Here is a 19,700-nt window from a genome sequence, read left to right as displayed (position 1 = left end):
GCGCTGTGAGCTTGTATATCTGCTATTTTTCACTGGTTAAAGCATTCAATAATTCTAGGCCTAAATGGGTTAATACTTAAAGATTTGACTATGCAGGAAAACGAAAGTTACGTATGTAACTACGGTTCTATGAATCCCGAATGACCGCCAGAGGCGGTGCTTAAAGCACTGAATATCTCCCTTCGCGCATGCGCATTCGAGTATGAATACCAACAAAGTCACTTGTGACCCCTGGATGACCTCACAGAGGGTATATCATCCGGGGTTATCCAATGGATCATTTCCTACAGAATCTTCTCGCGAGACCACGAGGATTCTGAGTGACCCAGTGCTCTGGCGGTCATTCGGGATTCATAGAACCGTAGTTACATACGTAACTTTCGTTCTATTTCATCCCTCCTGACCGCCAGAGGCGGTGCTTAAAGCACTGAATGACTATACCAACAAAGTCACGAGGAATCCTGATTACAAACCTCAAAGAGCAGAATCGAAGGATTCTGGGAAGAGAACCACCTCCAATGGATATGGAGTGGCAACAATCACCCAATAGAACCTGGAGAACGTGCCAATGACTGCCATGAGGCAGTGGCACCAATATCTTCCAGGGGTACTACTCTCAGGTAGCCCATGATGTGGGGGCACTATCATTAGAGTGGCACCCTATACCAGATGGCAGGGGACGATTACTCGCCTTGTAGGTGTGGCTGATGGCACCCACAATTAAAAATGGGGCAGGCGCTGTATGGGGAGCGCAATATCTGGGCCATCATAGCCACGGAAGAGCTGTTCTGGCCGCCGAAAGCATGTGGCAGGGCTAACATAAGCTCTATGGGCCCACACTGGGCACAACAGTTCCAGCTTGTCCACCCACTCTCGTGGTGGAGGTTAAGCTGGGCAAGCCTTACAGGCTGGTTGAGGTGCGGCTGAGACAGAACCATTAAGGAGGAACGCTGTGTTCGGCCACATAGCGACACCTCAGCCGTCTAAGAGTCACTGACAGGCAGGGTGTGTAGCTCACTGACACGTCTGTTGAGGTAATGGGCAGGATGAATGCCTTCTCACCTGACCCCAACCTAGACTGCCTGTGTCAAGGGCTTGAAAGGGAGGCCTGCAAAGGGTGTCCCGTACCATGGGAAGATCCCATGATGGAAGTTCTCAAGGCTCTTGAAGGATGCAACCTCAGAGCCCCCTCCGGGAAAAGGAACACTTGACTGTTGTTCCCCACTATGGCTGTGCCATTGTTGATTCTACCATGTCGACATGGTCTTGCAGCTACGTAAAATTTTAGAGTAGACGGAGAGTGGCCCCAGTCTAGGAGGGACTGGTGAGATTCCAGAAAAGCAGACACAGAGCAACGCACTGGGTCTTCACTCTGACCCATATACCAGTTGGAAACAACTTCCAACTGTTATCTTACTGTAACCTAGTGGATGGCCTTGGCCCTCTAGCATTCAGGATGGTATGCATGACTGGATCAGCACAGCTGCCCCGCAGTAGAATGCATGTGCAGTGCCTCTGGGCATGTGCACATTTCAAAGGAAGGCGCCCTTCGGGCGGCAACCTACTTGGGGCTTTTGAGGTGATTCTACTCATCCGGTAGATAAATTGCCCTTAGGCTAATCGGGCAGGGGGCTGCCCAAGTCATGAGGTCCATGGATGCCTACAGCAGCCGTGCAGACCTGGTTCCGCCCCGATTTACCGGATACGCGGTCAAGGTGTTACGTGACCGCATGAGAATGTGCTTGCCTCTCAGGCACGGCAGAAGGCACTGTAGAGCCAAATACACCACCTGGTGCAGGCTGTTATAGTAGTGGCATTTAAGGCCACAGGTATTATTGATGTTACAAATCAATGTTATGGTCAGAGATGCTCTAGGCAACTCCTTCCCTTATTTACTGAGCCCTAGATGGGCCATGCAGGACGGGTGACGTGCTGCAACTTGGACACCTGATTCTGGGATGGTACGCAGATCAGCCAGTTGCCCAGGTACGACGGGACCCTCATTCCCTGAGACTGCAGCGGCACAAGCGCCGCTGCCAGACACCTTGTGAACACCCTCTGGGAGAGGGAGAACCCGAAAGGAAGCATCCTGAGCTTCCAGTGATGGCCTTGATAGGCATAGCACAGAAACTGCCAGTGTTGACAGGCAGCGGAAACTGTGGGTATCAGTTTGCAGATCATCTGCTGAGGTCAACATATAAGATGACATGACCTTAATATACCTCTTGGGACCCCCCAGACTCAAGAAAGTATGTCGATTAGAACTAGCCTAGCACAGCTAAACAATCCACCCATGTTAAAACAAGGTGGGTACGCTATACTATACTGCAGTTAGTTAGCTGCATTAGTATATAGTCTGGCCAAACCAGGCTAGATTAGAACCTCCTTGTCTGACAGAGGGTCTACAGCCTCGATGGCACCCTTCGTCAGGAGGACGGATAGCTCCAATGTTAGGATCTTTGCTGGGTCACTGACTGCCTTCTTTGCCCCAGCCAGATGTGGGGGGCCGGTGTCGGAACTGATGCTTATATCCGGCGTTTGAGGTGGCAACCACCAACACGTCTAAAGTGTAAGCAGCCCAGTATCTGAGCTGCAGATGGGAAAAAATATCCGACAGCTGGCCCAGTAGCCTCAGCTGCAGCCTGGTCTACCTAGCCTGCATGGTTCGCTTCAGTGCTTCCATCGCTGCTGAACCAAACTCTACTTCCAGCTCCACTGGGAGACTACAGAGTTCTCCTAGGTGCCTCCGTCAGGTTTAACTGTGAAAGCCACACTCTGGGATGAGTTTGAACTAGGATGGGTATCATCAATCCGAGTTCATGGAAATAAACCCAATGCCTCTGGTGACACGTCACTGAGGGTGATGGGGTCAGCATTCCCATTGCCCTTTGCAAAGACGTTGAGAGGGCAAGCATAAGGTATTATAGGGAGTTGCCCAAACACCTAGCATTCAAACCCCCTGTCACACAGCCCCCTCGGGGAACACAACGTGGAATGTGATGACAGGCTTGATAGCTGGCCTGCAACCCAGGCGAGCAATTGAATCATTCATGGCTGACAGGGGTACAGGCATGAGGAACATAAAAGGCAGTGGAGGGCGGCCTGTGCCTGGCGAGGGTGCTTGGCCTGGTTAGGTGCTGGCATTCCAGGGCTATGCGAATGATAATGCGCATGGAGCTGTACTATGTCCCAGCCAATGGCTCTGAGCTGAGGAGTGGGAGCTTGGCTCTAAGGCCTATGCATCTTCCTTATATTCATGGAAGTGTGTAGCTCAAGCTGCAAGGAAGATCACATCATCCTCTGGAGTCAGCTGTGGCATTGGAGGAGTAGGCACTTAAACATCCTCCAAAGGTAAACAGGTTGGCGGGCAATGGCCCTCATGTAAGCCAACTCAGCAAATAGCCAATCCAACATGGTTGAAGTCAGACCTTTTCTTCCTGGTACACAGGGCAGAGGTCATGGCCAGCATCCGGCTGGGGAGGAACCTCACACGAGGTGCAAAAGTGGGAGCTCTCCATTGTGGTGGCACCGGTTTCTCTGCACCGGCCAACACACACCAGTCCCAACTAGCCCAGAGCGCGGACGCCACTGGTTGCTAGACAATATTGACCATATGCTGGAGGGAGGGAGCGTGTAACGCTGCCTATACCAGCAAAGGCCATAATTTGAGCAGGATAGACAACTCTTCAGCTTACCAGAGCGTGAACGTCACTGTTAGCTGGAACGTCGACATTAGCTAGACTGTAGAACCTGTATGGTGGGGGAGGAGCGCGTACGCTACTTGTACCACCAGCAGTTGCCCACTCATAAATAACCGGCTTGCAATAGCCGTCAATCTGCTACCATACATCTTTCTTTCAATGCTTTAAATGCTTATTGTTGCACTGCTTGAGATTTACAAGTTAAGTGCATTAAAAAACCAGAGCGTGAAAGCTGCTCTTAACTGGACTGTGAAACCTGTATGCTGAGTGGAGAGGGAGCGCGTAGGCTGCCTGCATCAGCAGAGGCTGTTAGTTGGTCTGTGGACCACTTGCTGGGGGGAAGGAGCGCTTACGCTGCCTGCACCAGCAGAGGCTATTGTTGCCAAGAAAATGTCTCAACAAAGATTATAAATATATATTACTTAAATGTAACAATAGACTACTGGTAGCTAGCTACACAGTAGATTAGCTGCAGTAGAGGCTATAAGCTGGGGGGAGGGAGCGCTCACGCTGCCTGCACCAGCAGAGGCCGTTGGTTTGGTCTGAAGACAACCTACTGGGGGAAGGGAGCGCTCAAGCTGCCTGCACCAGCAGAGGCCGTCGTTGCCGAAAATTGTATGTCAACCAAAAAAGTTATATAAAAAATATAAAAATATAAAGTTAGGCTATGGAGTACCAGTAGCTACATACCAAGTAGGCTAGCTGCAGCAGATGCCGTAAGCTGGGGGGAGGGGGCGCTCACGCCACCTGCACCAGCAACATTTTTAATTACAGCATTTAGTCGGCTCTTCAGATAATCAGGACTGTTAACTGGAACACCGCCGTGCTGTTAGTTGGAGCCTGTTCGGTGTGAGAGGAGGAGCGTGTACGCTACCTGTACCACCAACAAAGGCTAACTAATAAACAACCAGCTTACAACCTTCAATAAAGGTTTGGATGCTGCCATCTATGTAGCAGTGTGAGATGCTTCTTATGCCAATGTCTATTGTAGCACTTTGAAATCTATCCAAATGTAAAGTTGTTTACTATGCAACTTACAACCAGCTTATCATCACCCTCAATAAAGGTTTGGATGCTGCCATCTATGTAGCAGTGTGAGATGCTTCTTATGCCAATGTTTATTGTAGCACTTTGAAATCTATCCAAATGTAAAGTTGTTTACTATGCAACTTACAAACAACCAGCTTATCACTCTCAATAAAGGTTTGGATGCTGCCATTTATGCAGCAGCATGAAATGCTTCCATTGAAAGCTACCCAACGTAAGTTGGTTTATTATTATAAGAAAACGGCAAGTGAACACAGCTTAATATTGACAATTGTCAATTCTTGTTATGCTTGCATTACCAGTAAAAGCTAATCAAGTAGCAAACTAACAACACTACTTCCAAACACGCTAGTCGTAGTAGTCTGAGTTACAGATCCATGCTGGGATGAGAGAGCGTTATGCAATCTACACCAGCCAAAAGTTTAATATAAAGTTTTGGAAATTAAGCTATGAACGAACTACTGGTAACACCACCAGTAATGGGAACATGCTGGACGAAGGGCGCCCGTATCAGCACTCAGCAGTGGCTAATAAACAAAACAAGCTGTATACAATATAGTTAAGAGTTTGAGCTACTTGTAGCTCCACTTAGTAAAGGACACTTGATGGAGGGAAACAGTGCGTACACTGCCTGTCCAACATAGGCCAATAAAAAAGACAGATAGACACCATTTATCAAAGCGATTGCGCTACATAGTACAAACTATCGGTAGCTACGGTCAATCAATCATGAATAGAGACCATTTTGCTGAGGCAGGTCGCGCTATACGCTGCCCGCCCTGTACCAGCTGGCTAATAACAAGACAAACTATACAAAATAGCCGTTTACGAAAGCTTGAAGCAAGCCTGAACGCTGCCAAAAGCTATTAGACAATGTCTACCAAAAAATCATAGTAAGTAGGCCGCCATGCTGTGAGCAGGGACGGCTATCGAAAAACAAACGATAAAGAAACTCGCTAAAAGCAGCGTGTTTTAGCAACAAGGAAAGTAATAATAGTCTGCATCCTTGATAATGGTAGAAACGGAGCGCTAACGGTCCGTTCACAGCAAACGAGAATCTCGTATTGGAGGGAGGCAGCGCCCGCAGCCTTTCGCAACAGTTTATTCTCTTATACAAACAAACAAACACAATGTAACTTTAACCTCATCGTAGAGCGGAACTTACCGCTAACAACAGTAACCTACCTCTTGTCCGGAGAGTTAAGACCCTCGTCAAGATCGGACGCTTTCGCGTCCACGTGAAATAAAACTCCGCTTGTAGAGGAGATAAAGTCGCAGTTCCTGGAGGGCGAACTCTCGCTACCCCGACCAAAACGGCCACGGAACTACTAGCGACTTCAATAATAAGGTAGGTTGCATAATAATGCATCGTATACTGATGCATATTGTAGCTCAATGCAGAGCTTGCAAACGAAACTCGGCGCGCGAGAAGAAAAAAGGAAATGATCCATTGGATAACCCCGGATGATATACCCTCTGTGAGGTCATCCAGGGGTCACAAGTGACTTTGTTGGTATTCATACTCGAATGCGCATGCGCGAAGGGAGATATTCAGTGCTTTAAGCACCGCCTCTGGCGGTCAGGAGGGATGAAATAGAACACTTTTCCAAGCTACATGTTCAAGAAGCGCTCACTTAACCATTCCTCTCAGGTCCTCAGTACGGCACGTTGGAGAAGGCCTGGCACGCCTTCATGCAGGCGGCGGAGCGCCTGAGCGAGCTGCACCTGGAGCTGCGCGAGCGTCTGGCGGGCGAGGACAGCGACAGGGTGCGCGGCTGGCAGAAGGACGTCTTCCACAAGCAGATGATGGGCGGCTTCAGGGAGACCAGGGACGCCGACGACGGCTTCCGCAAGGCCCAGAAACCCTGGGTCCGCAAGCTGAAGGAGGTGAGAAGAGAACCCAGTCTGAATGCATTCTAAAATATGACTTAAAGAACCCAGAAACCCTGGGTCCGCAAGCTGAAGGAGGTGAGAACCCCCAGTCTGAATGCATTCTAAAACATTACTTTAAAGGACAACTTTGTTTTTTTACAACAAGGGTTCATATTTTAGATTGTAATTAGAGAAAAGAAAAGATGAGTGTTAAAAATGTTTTCATTTACTTCTTTCTATAGTTTAAGCGATTTTACTTTGATTTCAGTGGATGGGGGCATGCGTGCAACTGGCTAAATATGTTTTTTTAGACACAATAAGCCAGCAATATCTTTGTTACTATTTACACCAGCCCCCATAAGTCACATCTGCCCATGAAAGATTGCGGTGCATCTTGGGAATGGGCTTATTGTGTCTAAAAATACATAATTTGCCACTTGCATGCATGCCGGCATGCATGCAAATCAAAATCATTAAAATCACTAAAACGATAGAAAAAAGTAAATTAAACACTCATCTTTTCTTTTCTCTACAATCTAAAATATGAACCCTTGTTGTAAAAAAACAAAGTCGTCCTTTAAAAGGATATTATTAGGTGTTACCAATAACAATAATGAAGGCTCTGTTCCATTCTAGTCGAACAGAGTCAGAGTGCTGATATTGTGCATGTTGGCTCACTGGAAACACTCTGCTTCAAAGTGTGGTCCAGGGACCCTCGTGGTTCCATTTGTACACTGTCAGAGTTATGGGGGTCCTTGAAATAAAAGGTTTGAGAACCACTGTGCTACATGAAATAGAACAGAGCCTTCATTAGTATCATTGGTAGCACCTTTGAAGGAAGTGAAAAGAGACCCAACTTCTCTCCAATATGGCTGCTGTGCTTATAAAACTATTACTCTGACGTTTCGTTGGACAGTGCAGTTGGAGAGAAAGAGATGAGACGGTGGGGCGGAGGTTGACACAGGTTATGAAGAATGTATGTTATGGTGGTTTGTGTCTCCAGGGTGCCCCCCGGATGCCTTAAACCTGTGTTTAGGGGCCATTTCTTACTTTTATTAGACTGTGGAGGGAGACAGGAAAGAGAGGATTGAAACTGGTCATAAACCGACTTCATGAATCCGTAGCTTTTCTTTTTTTTTATTCTTATTTTAGCTGTATTTAGTTGGAATAGCAGAGAGTCAAGAGACTGAATGCCGACCTGGGCACTATGATAGAGATTATAATCTTTGCTGTAAGGGGAGAGACCTGTTTACATCCTCTGCAAACCATACTGGTGCGTGCGTGTGCGCGTGTGTGTGTGTGCGCGTGTGTGTGTGTGTGTGTGTGTGTGTGTGTGTGTGTGTGTGTGTGTGTGTGTGTGTGTGTGTGTGTGTGTGTGTGTGTGTGTGTGTGTGTGTGTGTGTGTGTGTGTGTGTGTGTGTGTGTGTGTGTGTGTGTGTGTGTGTGTGTGTGTGTGAGCGCACTTTAACAATCCACGTGGGAACCCACACGGGTAGTAAAACCAGACCTCACCGGGACGTTTCTTATATTTGGATCAGGCATTTAGGGGGATGGTTTTGTGGATTGTTTTACATTTAACTTAAAGGTGATACACCATGCATTTAAAAAGTATTTATGTCATATTGTTTATGTCCCAAAAACGTTTTTCAAAAGGTTTGAGGCTAAATTACCACTCCTGAATAGAGAGCCTCTCTCATTTTTGAATGGCTCTCAGAGCATTTCAGCTGCAGTACCACCTTTGGCCTGAACTGCGCCAAATAAAATATATATATATATTTTTTGTGATGATGACGTCACAATCGGCAGATGACGTCACAATCGGCAGGAAATCTGGATAGCCTGTTTTGAGAACCTGTGGGATACTTTTAACCTTCGCCTTCTCAAATCCAGAGAAAGACACAACGGTCAGAAATGGGACTTTGTGAGGATAGAAGGTGCTAGTGGGACCCAAAAAAAGGTTTTAAAATAGGAAAAGTGACATTTCATGGTGTATCACCTTTAAAGGAGTAGTTCACCCCCAAAATGACTTTTTTTCTATTGATTAGTCACGCCATGCAGACTTGAGTTCAATAATATTTTTAGTTTATTGTCGCATTCCTAAGACAAAAATGTGATAACAATAAATTTACCCCCATTCGTTCCGGATGGGGACCCGTTTCGAAACGGGTCCCCATCCGGAATCAATGGGGGTAAATTTACTCGAATAAAATTTTTGTCTTATGAATGTGACAAAAACCAAAAAATATTATTGAACTGTACTCTCCATGGCGTGACTAATCAATAGAAAAAAAGTCATTTTGGGGGTGAATTACTCCTTTAAAAATACAAAAATAGTTTATTTATTAGTATCTTTGTTTTAATGAAAACATGGTTTTGGCTAAACAAACTGTGTGTGGGGGGTGTTCAGTTGGAGTCCAGTAAGAAGAGCTACCACCAGGCCAGGAAGGAGGAGCGCACAGCGCTCACCAGGGAGACGCACGCCAAGGCAGACCCCACCAAGTCCCAGGAGGAGGTCCGCAAGTTCTCCACGCGCGTGGAGCGCTGCAACCAGGAGGCTGAGAAGGTACACACACACACACACACACACACACACACACACACACACACACACAAGCCTGTTATATCCATGGCTAATGATGTCACAGACACACTTATTTGGTCACAAGTTTACACACGCATGCACCCATGCACACACACAGAGCGTGACCTTAACCCTCAAAAAGAAAAAAGAAAAAGAAAGACGGTGACAAAACTGATTATTCAGTTTATAATATTATGTATAATCCAGAAAACAATGAACTTGTATGCATGTTGTCGCTTCACTTATTTACTTCCTGTTCTATATTTGATCAGGGTTTTAAGTTTGCGCTTCCAGTTTTGTCAACGGGAATGGATGCTCGTTACAACTCAGTGAAATAATGAAAAAGAAGACAATTATCCACAAGAAATAAGCAAGAAAACAAATGCTTGATATAGTGAAACGTCTGGGAAGAAATCAGAATCATCTTTATTGTCAAATCACAGGTTTACAGGTGTAAAACAGTGGGTGAAATGAGTTGTTGTGCAAGCTCCATCGTTTTTGTTTCTACAAAGAGAGGAGGGCAAGGGAAAAGAGATAATCATAAAGGTATCTACATATTTACGCATTGCATATTCATCCGTGCAGTATGTACACGAGGTTTAGACATATGGTGCATACACTTTGACTCTAACTCTGGGGGAGCCCGGGATCAAACTGGGAACCTTCCGGTCGCTGGGGGCCAATCTGCCCCTGAGCCTCTGCCGCCCCTGTCTCTCTACAGTCCTGTACATACAGTAGGACAGTGCGGCCCCTTTTCCACCAAATGAACTTTGGTTCTAGAACTGCTTCCGTTCTAGATTCTTGGAACCGTGATACTTTCAGGGGAACCGGCGGACATGTTTTGGTTCCAGGTCCGAACCAACTTTTAGGGTTCTGAACCAATTCATTTCCAGTGGAAACACTCTGAATTGGTTCAATATTAGGCGTGACAAATGAAAAAGGGGCCTTTGTGGGTCTATGTTTGCCTGCACATGAATCTGTGTGCATTCTTGCATGAGAATTAATGTATGTGTGTGGAGGTGAGGTTCATTGTGTGTGCGTGTGTGTTCCAGGCTAAGGATCATTATGAGAAGGCCCTGGAGGAGTTGAACCGCTGTAACCCTCGCTACATGGAGGACATGGAGCAGGTGTTTGACCTCACCCAGGAGGCCGAGCGCAAGCGGCTCTGCTTCTTCAAAGAGGTCCTCCTGGACATCCACAAGCACCTCGACCTGTCCTGCAAAGATGGGTAGGACGCGCACGCACGCACGCACGCACGCACGCACACACACACACACACACACACACACACAGTGTTTTTGCCATTATTTTACCATTTTGAAAAACTTTTTTAAATAGTTCAACTAGCTGATCTACATCGACACATTGTGAGCTTGTAGATTTGAAATATTTTTAAATGTTTTTTTTTTTTTTTTTTTTTTATAGTAAAAAAGGCAAAGAGGTTTAGGGGTAAGGCACCAATGAAAATATGACCCTAAAGCCCTTTGCACACAGGACAGTTGCGTTTTTTTCGTTTGCGGCATGAATAAAACGCATTGGATTTGGTGTGCAAGGCTGTGCGGAATCGGCGCTGCGGATCCAAAAAGGAGTCATAAAAGGAGTGATGAGTTTTTTACCGCATGCGACAAGACGCACGAATCGAACTGGGTTCGATCGAGAAAAAAACGCACGGCGGCAGCCACTCGTCGCACGGCTAATTCGGAGCCGGTGTGCAAGAGGTCATAGAGAATCAATGTTTTCTTACGTTTTTTTTTATTATTATTATTTTATTGAAAATAGCAGATCTACAAGCTTGCAACATAATCATGATGCAACACTTTGTGATCATGTAGATCTGCTATTCCATGAAGTAAAAAATTACTTCAATGTTTAATCGATTCGATGATATATAAAAATACAAAAAAGTATTACACTATTAAGCACTTTTAGATTATTCATTAAAACGGTAATCAATACAATACTTGCTAATACAATTATTGATAGTTGCAGCCTTAAAAACACACACACACACACACACACACACACACACACACACACACACACACACGGCCCATACCGCTGGCCTTGCGATCGGCTGCACGTGTCACGGGTTCAAGTCCCGACGACCTTTGCTGCATGTTACTCCCCGTCTCGCTCCCCATTTCCAGTCTATCTACGATCAATAAAGGCAGAAAAAGACAACACACACACATGAGAGAGTGAGCTATTTACTAGGGATGAGGCTGATCGATTGGTAAGGGCTCAGATCGGCCCGATATGACTGTAATTGGTGGTGTTCGGTGATTTCTTTCAAAATGTAAATTCGCAGATCCGATCAATGGCGTATTATATTTAGTGTCACTCTCTGACATGGTTTATTTTTCCCCTTTAAAATAATGAAGGGTAGACAATATTGCCATACTGTCTGAATGGGATTTTCTTTTTTATTTTATTAGGTGGAATTTCCCTAGGACTAAAATTGTTCCTGGGATCCAATCAAATGGAACTAACTACATTAAACCTAACAACACTGCTACCGCTAAGACATATTGTAGTTTGTTCAAGACAGGATATTTAAATGTAATATTTTATTTAAATGGTTATTTTGTGCTGCACCACTAAGCTGCATCATGCGATTAATCAGATAAAATATTTTAATCGATTGACGGCCCACTTGATCGGATCAATGATTGATCGGTATCGGGTGGTCAGACTTGTGATCGTTGATCGGTTCCAAAAAACCTGATCGCCCCATCCCTACTAGTCCGGGCATTTCAGGCAGTATGTTGATGGAATCGTGCACTTTATGATAGAAGCGTGAAATTTCGCACACAGTTAGAACATGCCATATGGACATTTTTGGCTTTAGGGACATCGCAGATTTGTCTTGGGGAACTTGTGGGAGCCAATCAAAGTTGGGCTCTCATAGACTTTACTTTACAGTAAAATAATACAAAAAATAAATATGTTTAAAGTTATACTATGTAACTTTTTTTATAAAACATATCTTAAAATTGTCCTAACTATTAAATCACTAAAGTTTTAGAACCCCCAATTTCAGTCCCCAAAGCCTTTTCTTTATATGTTTTCTACATAGCTGTGACAGGGGCTGTATTTCCCGGCAAAATGATGTCATCTCCCACATGATACACTACCGGCCAATCACAGCGCGGATCATACACCACCGGCCAATCACAGCGAGTCTTGCTAAAGGAAGTAGCTTCCCTCAGCAACTGTGTTTACATTGGTGAAGGAATCTTGCCTGCTACTCCCTCAATCCTGGTCTAAAAATGACAGGAGACGGCTCTACGGATGCATATCGGCGAGGCGGAGGTGCTCGCGGCGGTCCGCGGACCCCCGTTCCGGTGGTCCGCGGCGACTCTGGTCGAAAAAAGCAATACCGCTACTGACCACTAGTTGAGCAGCTTCCACAGTACAGCTTTAAGTCGAATGTGAGGGGTTGGGCTAAAAACGGACCCCATAAAACTATGATTTAGTGATGAGCCGTCACTTTTCACAGTTTTGTGAGGGCCGTGTTTCGTAAAGGAATGTTTTTCGTGCAAAACAAATGCTTGCATTGGATTCAGAATCCTGAAAAAAACCTAGTTTGACCCCTCACATGCTACTTAAAGCATATTTATTTTTTGCATTATTTTACTCTATAGTAAAGTCTATATAGAGAGCCCAACTTTGATTGGCTCCCACAAGTTTCCCAAGACAAATCTGCGATGGCCCCATAGCCAAAAATGTTCCATATGGCATGTTCTAACTGTGTGCCAAATTTCGTGCTTCTATCATAAAGTGCACAATTTGTGCACGACACGCTCAGACTATACTAGTATTTACCCATGAGTCAGTCAGGACATAGGATTTCACAAAAGTGTCATATCATTGGATCTCAGTGTGTGTGGGTCTGTGTACTGTACTCGTGTGTTCTCATGCATACAGTAACACAATGCGCCTGTGCATACTTGGTGTGCTTCCATAACCGTGTGTGCACAGAAGTAAATGTTCTACTCGTACCGTTGTCCATTAACTATCGTCCTCTCGTCCTCTCCCATGCTGTTCAAACAATTCATAGTTACCATGGTAACGCAGATCAGAAAAGGTATGGCAGTACCACTGTTCAAATAATGATGTGGAATGTACCCACGCTTTGATATCGGCCTTTTAGCATAGGCACTGACTGTTCTCTGAGTCTGATCATGTATGGGAATGTCTTTGATGTGAACTTTACGTCAGGAATGCCTCTGTCAGAAAAGAGCGGCTAGTTTGATTCCATAGAACAGGGGTCTTCAACAGGGGGTCCGGTCTTAGAGTTACTACAGGGGGTCCTCCAAATCTTTGAAACTTTTTTTCTCCTTTTTTTTTATAATAACCACTTGAACCCTAGCGTCCATATTCTGAGAACTTTAGCCAAAAATAGCAGATCTACAAGCTCTCAACGCCTCGCAGTGCGAGGCGTTGTGAGCTTGAGATCGGCTATTTTCGGCAAAGAGCTTTGGTGTCGAGGGGGAAAAAGAGCAGACTAAGTACAGAGTGAAAGGTCAAGTTTATTACTGTAAGTATTGACGGTTAAAGTGGTTAGATAACTGAAAACAAATTGACATGAATCCAAAATACACTGATGATCAAACAATGAAACTGTATGGAATCTATGATAAGGTTGTGGGGGTCCCTGCTTCGTCTCTCTCTCAGCTAAGGGGTCCTTGGCCTGAAAACGTTGAAGACCCCTGCCATAGAACCACTATTGGCAAAGGTTCTTTGGCTCAAAGTGAACTCCTGAGAGTTAAAAGTGTGTTGCTGCTGTAAGGGTTGGGTGCAATGACTGCAATACCGCGGTTGTGTAATGCAGTGGTTCTCAACCTTTTCAGGCCGCGACCCCCAAAATAATCATATTTCAACTGGGGACCCCCCACCCCCACCCTTACGAGCACTAAGAGTTGAGGCATTACATTTTGTGTAACACGGTTCTATTGTGAAAATAGCAGATCTACATGCTCACAACGCCTTGCAACGCTAGATCGGCTATTTTCACAATTTCTGCCTCTAATATTTGGCAATTTGGTCAATGTTTAATTTGTCATTTTATACCCTCATATACACTTAACATCGATTTTGGTTAAGGTTTGTTTACTGTTGAGTGAGAAAACAATGTTGCGCATTAAGTTAATCATCCAGGGACCACCCAAAATGATTTGGCAACCCCCACTATTGGTCCCGAACCACAGGTTGAGAACCACTGGTGTAATGCATACTGCGGTGTCGGTGCGATTATTATTATTATCTTGTTGACTGCATGTCACGAATTAGAGCGGCAATGAGTTTTTTCATTCAAAGCAACTTTTTGGGGGGAGATACTGCGATACCGCTATACCGTCGGTAAACAGTGATGTATTACCACGATCCATACCGCCCCAGCCCTAGCTGCTGTTCCACCAGTCTAGGGCATACATGGGCAACTGGCGGCCCGGGGGCCAAATGCGCCCCCCACCTTCACTTAATGCGGCCACAGGTTAATCCCGGAATACTGATATATTACTGATTTCAGCTGTTACAATTCCAAACATGTCCTGCTTTAATTCCGTCAGTCTATAATCTAATATTATTAGTAGCTTAACGACTAGTATAGTAGTATTAAAATGTATTTTTTTATATCCAATGTATTTGTATTTAGGTGCATAAAGTTAACATGAGTATATACCTACCGTAAATCCCCAATTAGTAGCCCGGGCGTTTATTTCGCAAAATGGGGTCGGACCCCGGGCGCTTAAAAGGGACCAGGCGGCTATTGGTAACAGGCTTTTATTTATTTTGGCACTGGCCAGCACTGGGCCATTATTTGGTACATTTTTCTTTCTCAAACTATATAATAGGGGTAATAATCAAAATGTTATAATAAATGTTATTATTATTATTATTATTATTATTATTTTAATTGTTATGAACACCCAGAAAATAGCACATTGTGATCTATTAGACCAAACCTCATTTAAAAAATATCAAGAGTGTATGAATGCCTTTTAAAAAAAATATAGATACTATTATTTATACTAAAGGGAATCTTTCTCCAAAATAATCAATTACCGCATGCCAGCAAAGACGCATCTAGGTCTGTAGTCAACGAGGCAACGACCCAATTAGCGCAGAAGTCCTGCAGCTGCGGTGCTCTGACTGGACTCGCTGACATGACCACTGAACAGCTCCACTATCCTGACATTAAACCATTATGGTATTGCATTATGATTAAGCCTTCTGCATTCCCCTTGCACCTCAAAATAATGGATTACTTCTTCAAAATGTGGACTGGATAACAAGAGGCAGCAACAGGTAATGACTTATTCTGATCCAGCTGTTCTTTATTGGCCAGTCTTTCTCCATCACAACGTTTTGCCATTAAAGTAGGCCTACTCACGCAAACTTTGCATTGTAGCAACGTTTTAGACAGTAATGAATGGTGATCAGTGCGCAGAGAGCAGCAGACTCCTTTTTTCCTCTCTCTTTTTTTGGTGTCCTTTGGCAATCTGTTCCCCGACGCACAGACAGTGCGTCCTGCACGTCATGGTAGCGCAGCACTGGGCTGGGCTGGACACCATATACATTTGGCTTAGAAGTGTCTGTCCACAGGGCTGTGAGCTTGTAGATTTGCTGTTTTCAGCGCACTACCGTCATGCAACATATGACCCGTAGCGACGCACAGTGAGTGCGGTGCGTTGCAACGTGCTGTCACAGCACTGCTGTGAGCTTGTAGATTTGCTGTTTTCAGCGCACCACTGCCATGCAACATAAATGACCAGTTAAGTTGAATAAATAGCAAATAATACCAAACAACCAAACAAATAATAGCCCGGGCTCTTACATAAAACATAATAAGGATAATATTAATTGCAAATAACGGCCCAGGCGCTTATACGAACCGTGCGCTTATTTGAAACAGCGTTTATTGCGCAAAATGGGGTCAGACCCCGGGCGGATATATGGGACCCGGCGGCAGTTTGCCACCGGGCGATTAATTGGGGATTTACGGTATATGCATTTGAAATTAAATCAAAATGTTAAATTTCAGGATTCCAATTAAAAAATAACAAAAAATAATTCAGGATTCCAATTCAAAAGAAGCAAAAATAGCCTATCTACAAGCACAAAACGCATCGCAGCGCGATGCGTTTTGAGCTTGTAGATCGGCTATTTTTGCTTCCTTTGTATGAGATACTAGAATGACCAAGTAGGACATGGCAATATACCCTCTGGAGTGAAGGTGGAAATATAGTGGCCCTCGCCATCATCAAAGTTGCCCACCCCTGGTCTAGGGGGTTGAATCCACCACGGTGCATCTGGCATGGCACAGAGTCTATAGTAGGACGTCGTCCTCTCTAGCTACCGCCTCTTTCCTTTCTCCCCTGCACATAAAAACAGAAACGCCCTCATGTTAATCTTAAGAAAGCATTATGGACGCAATCTACTGTACTGTAGCACTCTGCTCAAGCCCACTGGGTTCAGCACTCCGTTTCACAGGGGGACTTCTGGGTTGGATTTATGATCTTGAAAATAATAATAGTACCTGAATTGCATCACGCCTCATGATTGGCATTGACTTTGTCCAATAGGTTCACGGCCCTGTACCAAGACCTGGGTCAGACCATCAATTTGGCCAATGACGTGGAGGACCTTCGGTGGTGGAGGAACACCCACGGACCTGGCATGAGCATGAACTGGCCCCAGTTTGAGGTACGGTCAAATGCCCACATGCAGTACACACACACACACACACACACACACACACACACACACACACACACACACACACACACACACACACACACACACACACACACACACACACACACACACACACACAAAACACAGGCTTAAATGTATCCTTAACAAACATCATTTAGGTTTTTGATACACAAACAGGATTTTTCCCAATAAGTGAATTCATTCATGTTTACGCGTGTACTATGAAGTGCAGGCATACTGAACGAGCAGGGTCGGAGGTGTGTGTCTGTGTATGAGAGACAGAGGGAGTGCATTTTAAACAGGCTGCCAGTGAATGCCCTGCTGTGTAATAAAGAGCTCAGAGTGGGCTCTGGAATGTTTGATGACAGAATGAGCCAAAGACACTCATGCACATACAGCGGCAAGGTTTGTTTAGCTGCTAGTGGAAATCTACGGACGCCCTAAAAGAGTGCCTGTGTGTATGTCTGTCTGTCCGGAGCTAATCTCGCAAACGCAAACTATTTCGATTGATTGGTGCCAGATTTCTTGTGTATGTATGCTGCCAGTAAGGCAATGGAAGTTCCACCCTGATATGTTTTATTTTCGTTGAAATATTTTTCTCCTGATACTTTTTTAAAACCTCTATCAGGCTTCAATGAGCAGCTACTGTAATCTCTCGATCAGCTTGAAACTTGCACACCGTAGGCCCAGGAATAACCATTAACCCAAACGTTTCAAATTGGCCTCAGGGTGGCGCTATAACAGGCCACTTCAACTTTTGGCCTATAACTCTTGAACCATAGGTCATACATATAAAAAAGTAATTCTCTGGATTCCTTGGATCATGATGAAACTCCCCATACGCCCAGGATTACAGCTTAGGCAATTGGCAAAAAGGCTGCTCAACTTGAAGGTTGGTCACCCAGCGGTATTGCAGCTGTTGAGGCTGTACTGACCCCGACAGACAGACATACACACACGGTCAGTTGTTAGATCGGCTGGCACCGCACGAAAACCCAGTTGAGCTCCACGGGCACTGATTACATGCAGGCATCTCCACACCCACATCACTTCCTGTTACCTAGCTCTAAGAAACAGGATCATGTTGAACACTGGATTGTGTCTTTTTGTCCTAGAAAATGTGTGATCACTGAATGGCCGACTCATAAAATAGAGATACAATCGTGTGTATTGTTTGCCTGGCAAGCCGTTGCTTTGTCTGACTGTGGGTGGGCAGTACGGTAAGCTGTACAGTGGTATTACCTGATGCTCCTCACATTACAGTTAGACTAGGCCAGACACACAATGCTCCATGATAATTTAGTCGTTACTGAATCGGTGGGTTGGGCTCCGATCTGCGCTTAAGATTTAGAGTATATTTTCTTATACACTGCACCCCATCTTCACAGTCATGGACAATGATGATTTTATGATGTCATTAAAGCGGCGTATTTCGATTTGGTCCTTTTGGAGGCTTTCAGCTTTCAGGAAGAAACCAAAAATACACAGGGAAGACATATTTGCACATTATAACCACACCTGGGGGTCTATTAGAGTAATGTTAACTCCATAGACACATACCAAACAGAAAAAGTACAAAACTATGGCACTATTAAGGTGACCAAATACTGAAGACGTCAGAGCGTTGTGTACATAAAGTGCTGTACTGTGGTTAAAGATAGTAGTTGTTACTGCAAGTGGCCTGGCCGTTTAAACCTTTTCAAAATTCCCTGTCTGGAAGAAGAACTGGTCAGCAGGTACTGGAACAACTGAAGAGTGTCAATGGATGTACAGATGTGCTATTTAAAAACTTCACACGTCCTGCCATTGGCAAGACAGTAGATTTCCAGTGGATTGGCAGAACGTTGAGCTTGTAGATCAGCTATTTTTGCTATTTTTATGGGCTTCTCTGACTTTGAAGTTTAAATCTACCTATGAAGGTGGATTCTGCTTTTCAATGGGAATTGAGTGGTTTCTTGACATTTCGGGTTTCTGTAAAAATATGCTCCGTTCTCCATAAAGAATTGAAAGACAAAACAGGAAAGAAACCTGTGGAAAAAATTGCATTTGCAGGACATTTTCAGGAAAAGAGCAGTAAAGCCTGAAGACTTGAAACGGTACATCTGTATGTTACAGTACTTACTGATGTAATGTATATATAGTGCATGTTACAGTACTTACTGATGTAATGTATATATAGTGTATGTTACAGTACTTACTGATGTAATGTATATATAGTGTATGTTACAGTACTTACTGATGTAGTGTGTATATAGTGCATTAGTTGGGATGGATTAAGGAAAGAAACAACATTCCACAGTTTTTAAGTGATCAGGTGATAGTCAGCTGGTATGGTGGTTCTGTAATAATCACACAACATGTACAACAGCACAGCTTCTGTGGCCTTTCCATTACATTACAGTCCCGGCTTGCCACACCACGGCTCTACCCTCCTCTACCCGGCTCTTTTCCCACCGAGTGCCGTGATCTGAACTTGTAGATCTGCTATTTTTTGAAAAAACATGAAAATGTGTGCAAATCTTTGAATATATATTCTTTTAAAGCGAACATGTTAAACTAAAATCTTTGCTTCCATTAGGATTTAGAAGACATAGGTATTGTTCAGGTCTTAAAGGGTTAAAGAATACTGATTATATTGCATCCAGAATTGCATGAACACTGCAGACCTGAATCCCAGTTGAAGCCCATTGAGTAGTTCCGACATAGGCAAGCATGTACAGTATGTACTGTCTGTTTGTGCGTGGCTAGAGCTGCACAGGGGACCATACAGTCCCCGTTTA

At 44.6% G+C, this 19,700-nt stretch overlaps 1 protein-coding gene across 3 annotated transcripts in view; it reads left to right on the top strand.

The window, feature by feature from the left end:
• Window positions 1-19,700, top strand: part of pacsin3 (protein kinase C and casein kinase substrate in neurons 3) — a 59,775-nt gene that overhangs the window by 26,347 nt on the left and 13,728 nt on the right. For all 3 annotated transcript variants that reach the window (XM_080729964.1, XM_080729963.1, XM_080729962.1), the window contains 4 exons: window positions 6,400-6,635; window positions 9,028-9,183; window positions 10,254-10,429; window positions 16,788-16,908. In XM_080729964.1, coding sequence (XP_080586090.1) covers window positions 6,400-6,635; window positions 9,028-9,183; window positions 10,254-10,429; window positions 16,788-16,908 — 689 coding nt within the window. The remainder of the gene's footprint in view (window positions 1-6,399; window positions 6,636-9,027; window positions 9,184-10,253; window positions 10,430-16,787; window positions 16,909-19,700) is intronic.

Source organism: Nannobrachium achirus, assembly GCF_963921795.1.
Source record: "Nannobrachium achirus genome assembly, chromosome: 7".
NCBI classification, from domain to species: Eukaryota; Metazoa; Chordata; class Actinopteri; order Myctophiformes; family Myctophidae; genus Nannobrachium; species Nannobrachium achirus.
Note: the sequence above shows the minus strand (reverse complement) of the source record. Positions and strands in the feature narration are given on the sequence as shown.